The sequence below is a fragment of the Halictus rubicundus genome, chromosome 1, assembly GCF_050948215.1.
Source record: "Halictus rubicundus isolate RS-2024b chromosome 1, iyHalRubi1_principal, whole genome shotgun sequence".
NCBI classification, from domain to species: Eukaryota; Metazoa; Arthropoda; class Insecta; order Hymenoptera; family Halictidae; genus Halictus; species Halictus rubicundus.
The window spans coordinates 18,746,950-18,766,205 of NC_135149.1; the positions used below are offsets into that span (position 1 = coordinate 18,746,950).

The following is a 19,256-nucleotide window of genomic DNA, read 5'->3' on the forward strand; positions in this document are numbered from 1 at the left end:
GTAGCGCCTCTAGTAATGATAAAACGAAAAGTTTCGAATGACCTTTGCATCTGACATTTGTACCGTCTCAGTAAAACTGATCAGGGAAGAAGGAACAACACTCGATAGAATTTCCAATAGAAAATGATGCCTGCTTGGAAAAATCGCGAGTTTTCCTTAAAGAATGATCGTTTCGCGTTTGCGGCGGCTAATATCGGCACGTGACTGCGAATAATTTTCGCCGGCGTCACTGGCAAAAAGATCGCAACGCCGCGTCACGTTGGCTCCCGTATGAGATATTGCTGATCACTCGACGATCGAGCTATCGAGGATCGTTTCAATTTCCCGTGCGTCGGCCTCTTGTTCTCCGTCTCTTCGGCTCCCGGCGAATCATGAAGAACGGGCCGGGCCGGGCCGGGTCGGGCCGAGTATGAGAGAGAAAGAGAGAGAGAGAGAGTGAGAGAGTGAGAGAGAGTGAGAGAGAGGGAGAGAGAGGGAGAGAGCGCGCGCGAGAGAGAGTGGAACCGAGCTGCACCATTTTTCTTCGACGCGAAATTACTTCTCGGTCCTTAGCAAACGTCGAGTCATTGTTATCGCGCTAGCCGAATGACGTGACGGCCTTGCCTTTCCAAGAAGGACGACAGAGAAAACGTGATAGAGAGGGGGGGGGGGGGAGAGAAAGAGAGAGAGAGAGAGAGAAAATCGAGGCGAACGTTTCCCGATCTTCGATTCCGTTTTATCGTTCCACCCTTAGTCGCGAAATAGAGCAAATAAAACCCTCGGATCCGATTTATCCGAACCAGCAGCGTGGTCTGACCATGAACGTCGCATTCTACTTCGAGCGACCACTTTATCCGGTTTTTCTGCGTCGAACCCAACGCGGTCGCATTCATTTTTTAGAAACGACTCGAGTCAAGTGAACGTCCGACCGACATCCTCCTCAATCATTCACCGGATCCGTCGACCGCAAGAGACAAGCGAGACACGTACAAGAATCTCCGAAAAACGGACTGCACAAAATTACCAGCAGCTAGCCCCCAGCAAAACTCTTTGTGGCCGACTTAATCGCGTTTATCGGCGGGATAAACACCGATAATTGAATACCGAGCTCCTAAAATACGATCGAAATTCGCCGATTCGAAATCCGATTCGTCAAATTCGGGAAAGCTCGCGAGTACAATACCCGATGATATTTCAAGCCCGCCTCTGTGTGTCTCTCCGTGAACAAGCCCATCGGGGCTGCGACTTCGAATATTAAACCTGTACGTACCGGCAAGCACGATGACACTCGAAGAACATCTTCTCTTTCGACCTCAGACCTCGGTTGCCCTTTGAGAACGCTCTTCCGTCGGGTAGAACGGAATTCAATAACAGCTTCTCCTATCCTCTTGCTCGTGGAGGAGCAACGCTCGTCCCGAGTCTTGTTTCTCGCGCCGGAAGCTTTTCCCAGGTAACCAGAACCAAATCAAGCACAGGAGCACAAAAGCACAAGCTGGGGCAGATAGAGGACCCGCCGAGGAATCGAACCGAATCGCCTCGTGTTACCGGCGATCGACGACCGGCCGTTCCACCCGACACGTCTCCGAAGGCGTCGCGACGCTCACTGCGGAGACTCCGCTGCGTACCCGCCCTTATAGCATCGTGTTGCGCTCGGCACCGCGCCTCCCCCCTCTCTAGCCTCCTCACTCCCCTACCCCGGCAGTTTCCGCTCCCCCCACCTTCTCTACCCGGACCCGTTCTCTCACTCCACACCCTTCGTTTTGACCCTCTGCGCCGTACCGCGAACCTCGCAACCCCTTTCCCAAACCTGGCAGACGATCCTCCGCCACGCCACGCCACGCCGCGCCGTCACCGCGCCGCTCTACCCGCCTTACAGGATAACGCAAGCGTTCTGGAATAAGCGTTCAAAAGACCAGCCGATGCGTTCTTCGAGTGTGCTTCGACACCTCGTGCGCGGAAATTGAACTGCTTCGCCGAACGAGTCCGAAACTGTTCCCACCGCTCGCGTATCCGCGATACCCGATAGTGCGCAGCGCTATAGAGTGCGTGGAATAGCCCGTTCTCAAAATAGCATTACTCGAAAATTATCGGTGATACGAAAAAATGTTTCAGACGATAGTCGTAGGATGACGACGAGGGTACATGGTGATCGTATTTGTTTGATATTGCAGTAAGCTTGAAAAACTGATGATGGTACCGAGACGTTTACGAAACACTAGAATACTTTTGTTTTTGCATAAACTGTTGTCGGCATATAAGCGTTCAAAGTTGATGTGCCGACAGTGTACATCGCGAAATTGTTCAATCTCTATGCTTTGTATGTTTCGTCAGTACACACAGTTAATGAATGTGCAAGATTTAAAAAAGAATTTTCGAGTTTTTCTTTTTTGGACTGTTCGAGGACCATGTGTCGAAGATAGAGATATTCATTGTGCCATAAAAAAAAATGGTTAAAAATTAACTGGCTGGTAGGGCCAGCTAAATCTTGCATAATTTTTCAAAGCATATATTGACACGTATTTGTCGGGCAAAATAACTGTTAATAATTTCTAAATCATTTTGCAATGCTCCAGGAAAAATTTTAAGTAAATATATTCATCCGTTCGAGAGTTATGATCTACACCGTTGTTAAAGATGTAGTTTCGAAATAAACGACTTGAAAGTTTGAAACGATGGCTCTTAAAGCTTATGACTTGTGTTAGACCCGATCCTATATCTTGCGGAGTTATGTGAATATTTACATTAAACTCTGTTAAAAATATTCACAGGGAATCGAGCGTTCGAAATCAACAATGGAAAAAAATCGATTTTCTGAAGCATCAATAATACTGGAACACTGTAACCTCTTGCAGGGTTGGGGAGGGTAGTTGTGGACTTTTCTAATTTATGGTTAATTAGCAGACTGCGAATTTTATGAATTTATGATAAAGGTGAGCAGAGGAAATTTAATACAGTAGAAGGATTAAAAAGCTTTAAGAAAATCAAGGAATTATTTCCATCCTGTTGAAATTATCAATGAAAGAATGGCTATTTCATTCAGCTCCTGTTTTATTTAAAGTTAAAGAATTGTAGAAGTTATGAATTCTGCATAAAAATCTGCAGTCAATTAATTAGTATTGATACTGAAATTACTCTCGTTTCGAAGGTAGGTGGATCGAATTTACAGTTCATGCTTAATTAATAACACGAATAGTAATGTAACGTTTCTCATTTTAAGGTGCTTAATTGGACTCAATTTATAATTCGTAACTAATTAATATCATGTAGAACATTGGAAATGTTTGTCGTTTGTGGGTCATACTGTTAAAGAATGCGTAATTCGTCATTCATCATATTGATTGATTAACAGCGACAATAATGCTGCATGTATAATTCGTCTTTATCATAAAATGTCTAACAAGGAACCTCGAAATCGGGAGAATCCATCGTTTGTGGTAGCAAAAATCCCACAGTTATTAAAATTCGAAAGAGGACACTTACCTGGAGCTCGCAAACAGTAAATTTGATCAGCCATGGACAATTATCCTGAAGTACAGCGAGGATATCTGTGCCATGATTAGCAGCCGTTCTAAGGAGGGTGAGAGAGCGCGCTTCGCCAAAGTCTATTTTCAGAAAATGAGCCACCGGAAACGACGCGGGCTGGTTTCAGAAGCTTCCGAGAGATCTGTCACCGGAACACCTTCCGTGAAAGTCTCGCGGAACTCATGCTCATAGAGGGAAAGGGGGTCAAGAGGGTCAGTGGAGCACTCGGTGTCTCGTAACAGCCGCGTCATCTTTTTAAACGATACTGGCTCCTCGCTCTCTGAAATTTCTTTTGGCTCCGGTAACGGAACGAAATAAAAGGGAGACGACGGACGGGACGAAGGAGATACAGGGAGAAAGAATGACGAGAACGAGCCAGAGCCTCATTCTTCCAGACCCGTGTTCGAAACAAGGAACGAGAGAGGAAGAGGGAACGCGGTTCAAGACGCTGCTGGGAGAGAGGAATGTGTTTTTTTTTCTTCTCTCGAGCCGTGACCCTTGGGCTTTCCTCCCCCGCTGTCTGATGAGTCTGAATGTCACGAACCGTTTGCCCTCGAGCAACCCCGGCGATGGATAAATTAATGATGCTGGGACTCCACCACCGACAGCACGACATATGTCTACGTCAGGTCGACGCGTACGCACTGTTATATGCCTTCCAGCTGCGTGACGGCGAGCTGCGTCTTGCGTCTCAACCCTCCACAAACAGGGAACACACCTTTGAGCAACTGTTCTCGGAACGCAAGAAGAATTCAATTCGTCCCGGAATCCCTGCAACATTACCCGGAAGAGGAGAATTCTTCGGGAACAATCGACCGAACAACGATCACGGAATTTTCTTTCCGTTTACCTGGAAATTTATTCCTTTATTTTCCACGATTCCGCTGATTCATAATTCGCTGTTTTCTCTCTGTCAATGCGCCGACGCAATCTGAATTCGAAGCGGGCCCCTTTGTGGCTTTTTGAGGGAGGAGACGGTAATGGTTTGGTTTTCGGCGTGTATTGGAGCTGAACGTGTAGTGGTTCGATCGGACGTCTGACCAGTGATGGGTTGTTCTACTTGGAATTCGGGTGTAACGCGGTGCGGCATTTTAGGCTTATTTTATAACTGTTACTGTTGAGTTATTGGTCCATATTATTTACTATTTGACGAGTTATATATTGTCCTACTGTTTCGTGCAATTTAAATAATTGGTGTTATGAAGGTTGTTGCATATGAACTGTCCGATTTTAGAATGCAATTGTTATCAAGCATTTTGACATAAGAAATACTATTATTAACCCGACAATTTATCGACAGAAAAACGCCACACTACACATGAATAAACTTCGAGAGTGTGACACTTTTCAGTATCCCACGAAGCTAAAAAAGGGTTAACTAATAGCCTGAGGGGATGAAAGGGGGATGGATCTCCGTGATCGAGAGAGCAGGAGTAATGTTCCTGTCAGCCCTTGAAAAAAAAGTCGGTATCGTCGACACTTGTAGAAACCTGGGACTCACCCCTCCGTTTTCATCCCCGCAGGTATCCAAAGGAATCTCCCACGAGCTGTCAGGACTGAAATGAAGTGTAACGAGGCTGGTAACAAACATCTCATTTATTCGAAAACTGGCGCGGCTTGTGCGCGGTACATAATGACGTCGGACAGGTTGAAGAAATCCACGAAAATGGTGGTTGTCCACGCCACGGAAACCGGTGGCAGCAGCAGCGGCAAACAGCGAACAGCGTGCAGTTCGTTAAATCTTCAGCGTCGACGATCGGCCCGTCGTGAACGGCGGAGCGGTTTCTGGACACGCGTGCATCGTCGGCGCTTCGCTAAAATATTTACCGAACGCGAAACGCTCCGGACTCCATTCCCGGATAAATTTATTACAGCTAATATTCCGAATGCGCTTCTTCGTCGGAGGAGAAGGCAAACGCGGGGGGGGGGGGGGGTTGATAGGAAAAAAGGAAGACGGTGAATTATTGTCTTAACGCACGCACAATATCCGTGTCCGCGCGAGCCCGACGATTTACGAGCGCCCGCGATCGAGCCCAGTTTCCGAATTATAAAATTCCTTAATGCGCCCCGCGACAGCCTGCAACAGCCGGCGCGTACGTATCGCGGGCGCGCAGTCTGCCCCGGATTAGCGCAACAACTCTTCCCCTGGTTGAACGCCTCCGATCGTCGTGCCCGCCGCCTGGTCCCTGTATCCCACGTCGTGGAGAATCCTGTACGAATTTCCGTTTTCTCTCGAGGCGAACGAACTCGTAAGCTCGAATTCGGTATGTAACATCGACGTCGCGTCGCAGCGACTTAAAGTATAATCTCTATGAAAGTATGAAAAAGTTGAGCCGCGGCCGGAGGAAATCGCGTGGAAAACGAAAGAACCGCCCGCGGAACCGCCTTTGCCCCAGTCTTACAACTAACGCGCGAATATTTAATCATCGTGTAGCACCGCGTCAACCGCTGAACAAAAGAGCAGAACCGTTCCATGCGCTGATACTTTTCACAGTGTTCGTTGAATGGACTTAATCCTTAAGGCACATTGCGCGCGATGTCCGCTTTTCGCTCAACTCGTTGGAAAAAAATAATTCGCCAAGCAGAACGCAGCGATCGAAATATCGTCGACGAACAAGTGGCCCGTGTGTTTCGAAAAGAATTTTCTCTCACTCTCTCTCTCTCTCACTCTCTCTCGCTCTTGTCCACTCTCCGATCGTTTCCCGCTTAATCGTGTTCAGTAGCAGCCTACACCACCGAATAATCCTCGACCAGTATCTCGCCGAAGTGAGTTATCACGTAATCGTGGTAATACATCATTATGCAAAGTGGCTGTCCGATAATGAGACTCGCCCATACCACGATATTCCCGCATCTGGCTCCCCACTGCTGCTCCACCTTCTTACTGAGAATCGATAACGGTATCTGGAAAATCGATTCGAAAATTTCCACATGATGACACGCCCGCCCGATTAATTATTCATGTCGAGTACATTTTTCAAACGACAGTATCTCTCTAATTGCCCGATAGAGTCGTGGAGGGGCTCGGCGATGAACGATTAGAGGACCAGGGTTGGCCAATTGTGTCATGAAGTAGATTATCATGGCGGAGTTAGTGAAGCCTCACTTGCGAGATAATTAATGAATGTTTCAAGTGGCTGCTAGTGTTAATGCAGATTGAATTAAATGTTCAGTCGCCTCGCTGCGGCGCTATAATGTTTACGGGACTGGCTGGCAAAAAGAAAGTTCGCTACAAACGAAATTATGAATAATATGTTTAGATAAAAATTGGAGTAATTATTTTGTCGGTTTGTCGACTATCTTCGAATTGACGGGGCCAGGAGAGAGACACTGTTGTGGTCAGACATTGAATCATATCTAAAGGTAGATCATTAATTGTTCCATTTAGACAAAAAGTTCTAATATGTGAGATAAAATTGCTCGTTAATAGACTGTGGATTTTTATGCAAGATAAAAATGTATTTCTTTCTTTAACCCTCGGACTCTCCTGCGAGTTCTAGGCCTATGCCGAAGTCATTTCTGACTCGCACCGATAATTCACTAATACAGTTTTATTCCGATATAAAACGATGGCTCGGGACCGTCTTTCGTCGTATTTCGAATGTAGCGGCAAATTATAAAGTAGTCGGCCGAGCAGCGACATATTTCGATGGAAAAGGATAGAATATGATCATACCCTCTCGTTCTGGCACTAAGCGGTGTCGAGCGAACAATTTCAGAAGAGAAAGGAGGGATAGCAATTTTCTTATTTTTAAATAAACAGCGTCGACTAATATCGGAATAAAACATATTGACGGTCGCGCTCGAACTTATTCCCGCCACTACCGCGACGGGTCACGAGTGACTCCGGCATAGCATACGGAGTATTAATAATTTCAATAAGTTTGTGGCAATATCTTGATAGCCTTAAATTCCTTTTATTTTGCTACTGTGTCATGATTATATTATACCCACTCATTTTTGTCATAAATCCATAAAATCCACAGTCCACTCATTATATTTCAATTTATAATTTAGATGTAATTCAGTCTTGTTCACTTAATAACGAAAATATCATAGAAGACAAAAGAAGTTAAGTAGCTCGAATGGAATGGAGTGAGAAGAAAAATGATTTTACCTGTCCCATCATGCCCATGAACGCCCAAGTCTTGAAGGTCTTGAGAGGCACGCTGACCAGGTACTCATGGAAAAATGCGCTGATGAAGAACACCGTGACCGAGGCTGTGCTTCTCCCATAACCCATCTCGATGATCGGGATATACAGATGCCTGCAACGTAAGATCAAGTCGAGGTAATTAAAACCACGCCTCCATCGATCCGCGTACAATTGACGATGTAAATAAAAAGTTCCAAGGATCTCGTTAGTCGGGAACGTGGTTTCTAAGGATATCCACGGGACTATTACCCATGCAGAGTCCCATTACAGCGTTGTACCACAAAGGAGCACATGATCCCGGCCAACTTGGGGGCAGGGTACAGATAAGAATAGCGTCGCGTTTAAGGATCAACGGTAGGAGAATCGCCTCGAAAAATTAAAGCAATAGCCGTGGAAGTTTCCCGGAATAGCGACACTATGGGTTGTCGGCTTGCTACGGCAACGGCGGCGGTGGAAAGCGAGAGCCAGCAAAAGATCGTTAGGCGGCTGGTTATCAGAGTGGCGTCGCATTCGAAAAAAAGAAAAGGAAACGGCGGCGAGTGAACAAAAAAAAAACTTGCGTAAAGAACCGAAATGGAAGGGCCAGGGAAGGAAATTTAAAGGTGTATATAGTCGCCGCCTAAGAATTCCCCGCCGTTCCGGAGATCTCTTCGTTCTTTTGTATCCACTATCAACGCGCGGAATTCGCAGGCTGATTAGAAATCGGCCTTGAAGATGAAGAAACATTTCCCATAGATTTATCATTCAAAACCATATCGGTTAATCAGAGAAATTTGTCAAACATTTTTCAATTGGATTAAGAATTTTCTGTTGCATTTAGACCTTTTAATCCATCAATATCAAACGTTATTCGAATAAGTAGAACATGTCAGCAATGAATCTGGCAACGGCAACTAGCAATGGAATCTTCTCAAATATTTTTTAATTTCTGTTTAATTTGAAAACTTCTATCTCAATTCAGATCTTTTAATCCTCCTATACCAAGCGTTCTTGGAATAAGATCAACGAATGAGACAAGCCAGGTAATGAGGCAACCCTCACAGTTATTTATCAATTCATTTTGAATTTTAAACCTCCAGCCTTATTGGGGACTTTTAATCCTCTTATTTCAAACGTCATTGGAATGAGTATAATAAGCCAGTAGTGAATCAGAAGGGAATCCTCTCACCTTTGAATTTATTTCGAATTAAAACCCTTCTGGCTGCTTTAGTGCTTCTAGTCGTTCCATGTCAAACGTTATTACAATCAGTAGAATAAGTCAGCAACGAATCAGACAAGACAGTTAATAAGCGAAATTTCCCGGATTTCTTTCCGTTTATTTTACAAATGAAGGATATCGGCAAAGAGTAGTATAATGAGAGGCGACACTCCGACAAGGAAACTACTTTTCGAGAGAGTTCTGCAATGTTCGTTGAAGTGCGATATAAATATTTTATAATACATGTAATATATTTAGATTATTATTGATTATTTTAATGGAGTAGTAAAAATATATTTTCTACAGTTATCACGTTTATTATATTTCTTCTTCTTCCACTTTCAAATCTTATAAAATTAAAGTAAATACTTCGGAAACCAATATTGATAAATATTGCATGATAAATTGACATAAATATATCACAAGTAGATTTAAATTCCTGCTTGCCTATACTATAGACAATTTAATGGGACAAGGCACAGATCGACTTCAAAGGTACCGGACCGGATTGCGCCTCTTGTTATACCTACTCTTTGGTATGGGCAAAGATGCACCTGAATGCCACAGAACAGGTAAATATGGATGCTTGAGCTACCAGGAGCAAAAGATTGATCAGACAAGCGAATCGCGAGGTAAACTGTAACACGGTGCGCGGCGGTGTGGAACCGGGAAAAAGCGATAGCTCGCAGCGGCGTCTGTTAGGAAGCGGCCATAGAGATCGGCCGCGAAATAGATCCTTTCTGTTTCATTTCCAACGTTCCCGGGGATCCTGCCTCGCGGAATAGACGCGTCAGAATATCTTCCAGTTATATAGGCATTATAAGTGCCGCGGGGAATAAACAGCTTTAAGTGCGCGCACCGCGATGCGTATCGGCTTTTCCCATTACAATCCTGAAAAGACGTCGTCTTCGTCGACAGCCCCGCTGCCTCCCCGTCGCTTCCGTCGCCTGCATCGTCTATGTCCCCGTCATCGTCGTCTCCGCCGTCTGCGTCGTCGTCGTTGTCGTCGTCGTCGTCTGTGCAGCTTTTCCATTTTCACCTCAACCCGCTCATCCTAGAGCGGCGCGCGGTCGCATGGCTGTGTGCCAGTTGCAGCTTGCAATTGCAGGCTGCATATCTCGGGCGAGACGGCGGATAGAGAGAGGGGAAAAAAAGGGGGACGGCAGGCCTAGAGGAGAGGGCGCAGGTGCAGCCGGAAGCGGGGGCGGAACAGGAGAGGAAGCGGTGAAATTCGAGACGAGAACGCTAGCAAGGCCGCCGCGTCGCGACGCGTCGCCGTTGCCCGCGGCAAAGCCGATTACTGTTTTTGCCGGGTTAATTATTCGGAATCTGGTTAATTGCGAGTTGATGAGAGCCCGCCGCGTCTCTCTCCCCCCTCGGGGGACGGGGGCGGACCCAACTGATTCGAACAAGGCCGGTACGCGCACCTAATCGGGGATCCTTCTTCCCTGTTTTGACGCGTTCCCCTACACTCACCGGACCGATATTTCTTGCCGCCTGACGGTGAATTATGGCTCCTACGGTATCGAAACCACCCACCCCACGCACCTCTCTCTTTCTCTCTCTCTCTCTCTCTCTCTCTCTCTCTCTCTCTCTCTCCCCCAGCACACACTGGAGCACCCCGTCGCCAATGGCGCAATAACAACTTTCCGCGAGTAGTTCCTTTTTTTCGGGGATTTAAAAAGTTCCCTATCGCAGAAAAACTAACCTCGTACCGAGCTATACTGAGCGTGAGAGGGTGGGGTGTTGTTACCGGCACGCGCACCTGCCAGAGAACCCCCCCCCCCCCCCGCCCCCCGCGGCACCGGAAAAACTCTCCACGGAAAGTTCGACGGAAGTTCGGCGATTGTATTCAGCGGGTATGCATAATCCAATGTAACGATGACAGCGGATGACGCATGGCAGCAAAAACCGACCGGCAACAAGCTTGCGCTTATCTTTGGAGATGCTCGGGAGATTTTCCAGCTGGATCGGCGAATATCGGGCACTCTGCCTTGGAATTTCATTTGAATCCTTTTGTGGCGCTCCGCGACGCCCCCTGACTCGACACTACATTTTATTATGATTCCCTCGTGCTTTCGCGATCGTTGATATACTTTTTGTAATATTGCGATTTTATGGCGAGTGAACGCAATCTTTGTTGTTAATGTTCATAGCTTAATACACGGTAGAGTAGGTGCAAAAAATTCGAAGTGATTTGAAATTCTGAGGAATAATGGTACGTTGTTAACAGTTGCGATATTGTGTTAAGAACAGCTTCAGCTTTAGCAAAGTACCATGGAAAATATTGTTTGTGTTACATCTGTAGGGTCTAGTACTCGTCTAGTATACACCCATTGTCTGGGGGCTTGTAATGAATCTTGATCAGTCGACTCCAAGGAATTGAAATTAAGTGAATTTTTGTGAGGTTAAGTAAGCAGTTCTGAATTTTCGATTTCTACAAAAATTTCCACCTAATCATGCAAAGCTATGCAGCTCAATTAATTGTTTTAATTTTCGTAGATATATCTTCTAAAAACAATAGACCAGATACAGTGTCAACGATACGTGATACTTTGAACATATAAATTCATTGATTAATAAAAATCTCCACAGGAATATTTTCAAAATCACTACATTGTACTTGTAAGTCTGTTAACATCCATAAACACGATTCCAAGTAGAACAAGTCAATGATATATGAAACATCGAGCATCTAAATGAATTGTTTCTTAAAAACAGCTACAGGAATATTTACTAAAAATGATTCCAAGTAGAAAGAATCAAGATATATGACACATAACATAACTACTACTACTACTTAAACCAACCACTACTACTTAACATATAAATAAATCACTCCCAAGAAATATGTAGCAGTACATATCCCAGAGAATAAATTCTACTTATAAATCTATCGACATCAATAAACGCATTCCAAGTAGAACAAGTCAATATACACGACACTCTGACCATTCAAATGAATTATTTCCGAAAAGACTCCGCCAGAATTTGTCCCAGAAATAACAAATCATATTTGCAAAGCCATTATGTAGAAGTAGCGAGCCTTGTATGGACAGTAACACCAATTTAAGAGCTCTCAAAGCGCTTAGAGAGCTCAAAGGACTTTTAAAACCGGCGGCTTAGCTGAAAATTTACAGCGGAAAAGGCTCTCGGGGCGAAATTTTGTCAAAAATCTGTAGAATGTGGATCTCTGGAGGATCCTCGCAGACAGCCGGTTCAATGCCTGGAGCATCCCCGTCGCTCGGCACAACTGTTCCCCTTTCAAACAAATTCGTAAGTCATTCTCAGACGTTCGGATCACGGATTGAAGCGCGGGAGCGCGAAAGTACGGAAAGAATCTCTGGCCGCGTTGAATGGGCGCGGGATCCGGCGTCAATGAACGAATGAAGACAGGAAGGAGGTGTGCGGTGAAATGTAAAAAAACGGACGAAATAGAAAAACCTGAAGGGAAGAAAAGGGAGAGAAGGAAAGAGAGAGAGGGAGGGTAGAAGAGGTGGAAGTTGGTATCCAGCCGCGAGGTCGTACTTTTGATCGAGCTTCTTTCCGCCTAAGCGGCTAAACTTCGTTAACGAGTGTGCCCCGCTTTAAGGAGATTTAATTACATTTTTCGCGAGAACCCGGCTCCTGTCTGCCCTCCGAAAAGGAAGAGAAATTTCCGTGAATCAGAGACTTTCCCCGCCACCAGCTCTTGCCCCTCGACCGCCGCCCCTTTTAACCCTGCGGAAACTGCTGCGCGGCTAATTGTTTTAGCTTCTACCCCTTCTCCCCTCTCCACCCCCCTCTCTCTCCCTCCCTCTCAATCTCTTCTCTACACGCATATATATACAGGGTGTTCGCGATAATTTGTACCAGCGTTTTTTTCATAAATGGTAAACATTAGAAAAAAAAACCCGAAGAGGAGATAGTGGTAGTATATTTTACTAGCAATATGATAGCTCAACTTTTTGTATTTTTAATATTTTTCTAGAAACAAAGGTGACCTTCATTTTTTAAAATGGAATGCTAAATATTTGTTTACATCAAATGAAAACGGACATTGAGACGAGTTCAACCATGTAGTATACTATGGTCTTCAGGGTTATGCAAGGTCAGAAATAAAATAAATAGATTTAACATATCGTAGTATTGGATTTACTAGTACATTGTAGTGATAAGACTACATCTCAACAAGAATGCATTTCTGAGTTCTACTGACTACATTCCTGGTAGTTTCTGACAATGGTGCACTAGATATGAATGCACAGGCTTCTTTTATTAGTTTTCAAGTCGTCGAAATTTCCCGGTGATGTATTGATAACATTTTACCAGGTCCATATTTTTACACTGAAATTCTAAATGGAAATAAGTATTTCCAATTTGTAAATTGTGAATTTGAAAATTACTGGTAATCACTGCCATTGTTTCTTGTACGATACATGTACTTCCAACAAGACGGGGCTCCTCCTCATAATTGTAGAGCGGTAAACCATTTTGGAGAGAAGATAATTGGAGAGAAACATACGGACTTATCCCCAAGAGCAAGATCCTCCGATTTGTCGCCACTAGATTCTTTTGTGGGGACATATTAAAGATATTGTTTACACTACACCACCGAGAAATTTGGACAACATGAAAACTAAGATAAAAAAAGCCTGTGCATCCATATCTAGTGCAACATTGGCAGAAACTACCAGGAATGTAATCAGCAGAACTCGGAAATGCATTCTTGTTAATGGAAGTCACAATGAACACGTGATGTAGTCTTATCACTACAAGATACTAGTAAATACAATATTACGAAATGTTAAATCTATTTCTTTTATTTCTGCCCTTGTATGACCCTGAAGACCATAGTATACTACATGGGTGAATTTGTCTCAATGTCCGTTTTCATTTGATGTAAACAAATATGTAGCATTCCATATAAAAAGATGGTCACTTTTGTTTCTAGAAAAATATTAAAAATACAAAAAATTGAGATACGCTGTCATATTGCTAGTAAAATATACTACCACTATCTCTTCTTCGGTTTTTTTCTAATGTTTACCATTTACGAAAAAATCGCTTGTACAACTGATCGCGAACACCCTGTATATATTTAAAACTATACATGTATATATATATGTACATAGGACTGCTGCCACTCTAAGTACTACTTTTAATGTCCGTGTAACTGGAAAGGGTGTCGGGTCGGGCGGCTCGTGTTTGAAAACTATTCCGCAGCGAAACGGAACCGCCGCCTGGTCCACGAAGATCTTCTGTTCCGCCGTTTATTTCGGGGAAATTAATTCGCGCACGCGTTTATGAACAGCCGGCCCTCGACACCGCCTTTAATTAATCCCCTCGGTCGATTCCGATGGATCCACAGGAGGATATTTATTCCGATTTTAAATTCCGCCCTCACCGGACCAACCGCTTCCGGTTTTGTCGCCGGTGATCGACGGGATCGAAATACACACCTGCCAGGGACAGTCGGCCTATCAAACTTTGCCGGAATAATTTGTCTATGCAAATAGCAAAGTTCGCCGTAATTAAGATCGCCGGATTCTTCAGGCTTTTAGCTCAGGTGCATCGATCGGGTGTTAAACAACGGGATCTATAACGTTCTGTGGCTTGCATTCTGGTTGTTATGGAACGAGTCATGTGTTTGAGATGTCGAATGTTAATTGTGAGCTGTGTCAATTTCTTGACAGTCGGTAGTTGGCAATAAAGCTACAGCAAGACGTAGAAATATGGAACAGCAGCATAAAATCATTCGGTTATCCATAGACTGTAGAGTTTCATGCATAGTTGAAATTTTAGTCAACTGTGAGAAACAGAAATTAAATAGAAACCTAGTTTTTCTCCTAATAATCTGAACTAGCCGCAAATAGCACAATAGTGGCCTTAAATTCGTCTAATGTCTTGGCAATTTTGTATTTTATCAATTCAGTTTTGCTATAAATGCATAAAATCAGCAGTCTAGTTGCCATCGATATCTTCTTTTCATTTAGTAACACAGTAGAAAATTACAATCAATCAATTATGAATTCGCTGACTGTAAGTAGTTATTATTGAATCACAAACATTTGCATTCGCAGCGAGTCACAACTAAATTATTAAAATATGATCATGTTTATAATTGCGACAGAATGAACTTATGCTAAAATCTGATATAATCACTTGTGTTTTTAGGTACACTGCAAACGTGACAGTTGTACTAAGTTGTTTTAATATAGCCTTGAACACGACAATTTATTAATTAATGCTCAATTAATTCATTATACGTAGAACAACGGTAACAATAATATAACAACACAAAGGACTGCCAGCTGCAAGAAAATGGGAGTACCAAAGTATATTAAATGGAACATTGTATGAAAATTAAAAATTTTCGTAAATATGACGATAAAGAAAAATCTCTCTGCCACAGCGTCGAATGAAACGAATTTTCAAAGAACTCCTGCTACTCTTTGGTCATTAAAATGTCAGTTGAGAAACAAAAATTAACTAAACGATACCAGTTCTGAAAGAACTTTGAATATGCCCGGGGAATAAAAATAAAAACGGACCCGTTCTGCATTAAACGAAAGAATTTACATGCGAGCCGCGATTCGTGGAGGTTCGAATAAAATAACAATCGTAAAAAAAGAGTTCAATTTTATCGGAATTTACGTGAGCACTGGTTCGAGAGCAAACACGTTCAAAATAAATGCACAGCATTCGCAGTCTGTTTAATAGTTCATGTTGCACAGTGGATACGATTAATAAAGCCGGTTATTAATGATGATAATAATGGTCGAGCTTACCGCACGGCCCATCGATGCACCGGCATGTTCCACGTCCTCCAGAAAGTGTCGATGTTATTTGCGTTCCACCAGTCGCAGTAGAAATTTCGATCGGCGAAATGCAGCAGCTCGCCGAGCAGATTAAGGAACGAATGGAATGTCAAGTAGAAGAAGCACAGCCAGACCAGGTGGTTCGGTATCTGTAACGCCGGGGGAGGAAAATCGCGACGTTAAAACATCAATTCAATCCTGTTAATCAATTAAAATTAATGTCACGCGAGCCTCGACATCGTCGTGCAGGTTTGCCGAAGCCAATTCTATTAAAGCGCGGGACACCTTTGATCCGAGGGTCTTGAAATATAGAGGAATCTATATATTATTCACGAGCAGAAATATGGAATTATTTCATTAAATTATTTCATGATATTATAATGCTTCTTTCCGTTTCTGATCATAAATGTTTCACCCGGATCCCGTTTCAAAATTCGTTGCAATCCATAGAGATCGAGCGAGAAGATGTAAATGCACGAAAAGCTCAGTGACAACTTTTCAAAATATTTTCCATTTTAGACTTTATTTAAGTGTTCTACTTAATTTACATTTAACATCGCATTTACTTGTCGATACTTTCGCATCATTCAATTGGTTTTCGTTGTTTTGTTGGACAGATTTTCAGTTCCCATTATATAGCGCAGCAGAAACCCGTTAATTGGATCATTTTTCCCAATTCTTCATGGAAGAATGGACTGTCAAAGTCTGACCATTTAACTTCCGGGTATTCGGAGCCGGGGATCATAGATAACAATCTAATTTCGCAGGACGTCGGATCGTTTCTTTCACGAGTATAACCAGCCGCTCGCGCGCCTCTTAATGAACTTTTCTCTTTCATTCTTATTACAGTTCGCGAATGGTTTTTTACGGGGGCCGCTGTCGATCAATGTTGGATCACGCGGGGTAGCATAACGGACACCGGCCAGGTAGCACAACCCTCACGGCTATGGCTATTAATATTTTACTTTCATTTTGTCTCGCATCCTTCATTCGGGGAGAGGGGGGGGGGGCTCGTTAAACCGACGCGAATTCGCGTCTCCATCTCTCTCTCTCTCTCTCTCTCTCTCTCTCTCTCTCTCTTTCGCTGTTCCATTGCCGGTTCGCCCCGAGGCAGCCGCGCAATTTCGCATAATTCTTAACCTCTGTTAGCATACTGTTCGGGGCGAGTGACGAGAAAGAGGTGGGGTGGGGGGGAGAGTTGGTACCATGGCGGAGGAAGGAACGGCAAGAAGAAAGGAAATATGATGGAGGATGAAAGGTGCCAGCAGGAACATCAAAGCCCTCTGGTATTGTATAATGTATAAAATGGGAACGAAATGCTGGGAACGATGGAGTAATAATGAAATAGACTCCCCGTTGTTCCGTGTGTCATCGGACACTTCAGCCGGTAGTCGCAGAGACAGAAGCAGTATCGATATTACGCGATGACGCAAATTGTAAAGTAAAACCAGCTCTTATTCGTCCTCGAGATGAAATGGCAAGCACGTTGTGTGTCATGAAGAATATTCACGCTCGTTTCGAACAAAGCCTTGTAATTTGTAAAATATTCTGTACCGGGCAGGCGCATCTGTAAATTTACGCAATTAGAACCAGATTAATGGTTGCGCTCCTTTCAGAAGCGTTTGGCGACCTTTCAGTAAAAATTGAAGGTATTCTGAAGAGATTACGGTGTCTTGGAAACATAAATAAATTAGAAACAGTTGAAACTAATGAATCAGTTGTTACACGTATTATTCTTGTTGTAATGGTCAATTTTATTGTAACACGAACTCTATCAGCGTCACATTATTATTCGACACTGAGATCTGTTAGATTGATATTTTTATAATTTGTCTGTGACAATATCGTTTCCATATTTTGCAGGAGCGGTTAATAAAATGGAATAATTCTGAAAGTTGCAATCCAAATAAATGTTAGTATGAAACGCGTTAATACGAATAAAAATTCTAGCAATGCTTATTTGGGCTAAACTTTACTTCAGGAAACCAGAAATCTTTAACTTTTTCAAATGTTATCGGGCACATTTCTGCGTGAAAATACCGAAAATCCCAGATTCAATACTAGGAGATCAGTAGTACAAAAGTTAGGCGTGTGTAAAGATGTGCGATTTTCAGTGTTTTTGACCGGTAACGGCGCCGTCATGTTGGTAGGTACTTAGATATCGTCCAATGAGCGGAGCTGCGAAAAGGTTGGCCGGGTCAGGCTCATGTGGGGGGGGGGGGCGAAGACAGCCAGCCCCATTATGCTTGCAAATCTACGTCACCGACATCACCGTGTGCTTATGCCGCCCTCTAGCGATTCCGCTGGTTAGACGGTGCAGGACGCTGAGTACATGGCGGCGCCTTCTCCTGTCAAAAACGCTGAAACACTGTCAAAAAACTACTGATCTCCTAGGATTGAAATTTGGATTTTCGGCATTTTCATGCCAAAATCTACAGGAGCACATTTCAAAAAGATAAAAATTTCTGGTTTCCTGAAGTAAATTTTAACCTTTATTTGCAATCTCGTTCATACTAGACAGCGTTTAACACTTTAAAAATTAATTTTGTTCATAATACAGTTTCTTGGATATCATGGGAATTGGCACGGTCTAAAAAAGTTCAACAAGTAATCCCTGTGATAAGCATACCTCTTCACGTTTAGTTACAATGATTCAATTACTTTGATTTTGTGGAATTTTGAGGGGATGTTTGTTCGGCAGTCAACATGGTAAGGTGACAAAAAATATTGGTGTTCGATTGCATCGAATCACGTTTCACAAAACAAAGCGTATCTCCATCCCGTAATGGAAAATGTAACAAACAAATTACCAGTCTAGAACGTTCACGTCGCGTCAATAAAATCGCAAAACCCGTGCGATTTTATCACAATGGCCTGTTTTGTCCGATTTCCGTGTAAAGTCCGTGCACAATTCCCGTAAACCAATAATGCCGCAAACAGAATGCATAGCGTATAATTAGTTCGAGGAACTGGAAGGGATAACTCGGCCGAATAATGTATCATAATACACAAAAGGCGGGCGACTAAAATTCAAACACAAAAGCCCGAATACGCTGGCAAAGGGAATCGCGAGCCTCGAAGAAACGGGGATCGCGCATTATTTACGCGCGGCGTCGTGACCGGGACCAACAATTCCGCGATTGCGTCTCGTTTCAGAGGAAAGTTCGCCCTGAAAATTGCCAGAGAATAACCGTGCGTCGTTTGTGCGACACTGGGCGGGAGAGACAGCGATACGGATGGAGAGAGAGGGAGAAAGAGAGAGAGAAAGCGAGGTAGCAGAAACGATGAAAGGCAATCGCGTCGGGGGAAGATCAGACGGATTCTTGCAGTTGTCGTGGAGTTGGCCGGTTGCAGCGGCCGGGCCGGTTAGCCAACGAAGAATTTTGGAGTTATTTCGTTTTCGAATGTCTTCTCTAATTCCCCCCGGAGCGTCGCGGCCACTTCCGGGGAGGCCCTTTGCTCGCTCCAAAGGACTTAATAATGTTGCCAGGCACAAAGGTCAAGTCTCTCCTGCCGGCAGGCATTCGCGGCACTTTTATGGAACGTCGGTTGGAGGGGCGAGAGGACACCCTTCACCGAGCTGTCCCCATCCCATCTCTCT

At 43.9% G+C, this 19,256-nt stretch overlaps 2 protein-coding genes across 2 annotated transcripts in view; both read right to left on the bottom strand.

Moving 5' to 3' along the window:
* LOC143356383 (uncharacterized) overlaps nt 1–1,577 on the bottom strand; it is a 91,144-nt gene extending 89,567 nt beyond the window's left edge. The window contains exon 1 of the mRNA XM_076792035.1: nt 1,250–1,577. The gene's annotated coding sequence lies outside the window, so the exon portion shown is untranslated. The remainder of the gene's footprint in view (nt 1–1,249) is intronic.
* A 3,505-nt stretch (nt 1,578–5,082) lies between these two features.
* The window catches only part of Mdy (diacylglycerol O-acyltransferase), a 198,487-nt gene continuing 184,313 nt past the window's right edge, over nt 5,083–19,256 (bottom strand). Inside the window, exons 10-12 of the mRNA XM_076792046.1 lie at nt 15,626–15,804; nt 7,619–7,769; nt 5,083–6,405 (exon numbers count right to left, since the gene is read on the bottom strand). Coding sequence (XP_076648161.1) covers nt 6,229–6,405; nt 7,619–7,769; nt 15,626–15,804 — 507 coding nt within the window. The 3' untranslated portion in view covers nt 5,083–6,228. The remainder of the gene's footprint in view (nt 6,406–7,618; nt 7,770–15,625; nt 15,805–19,256) is intronic.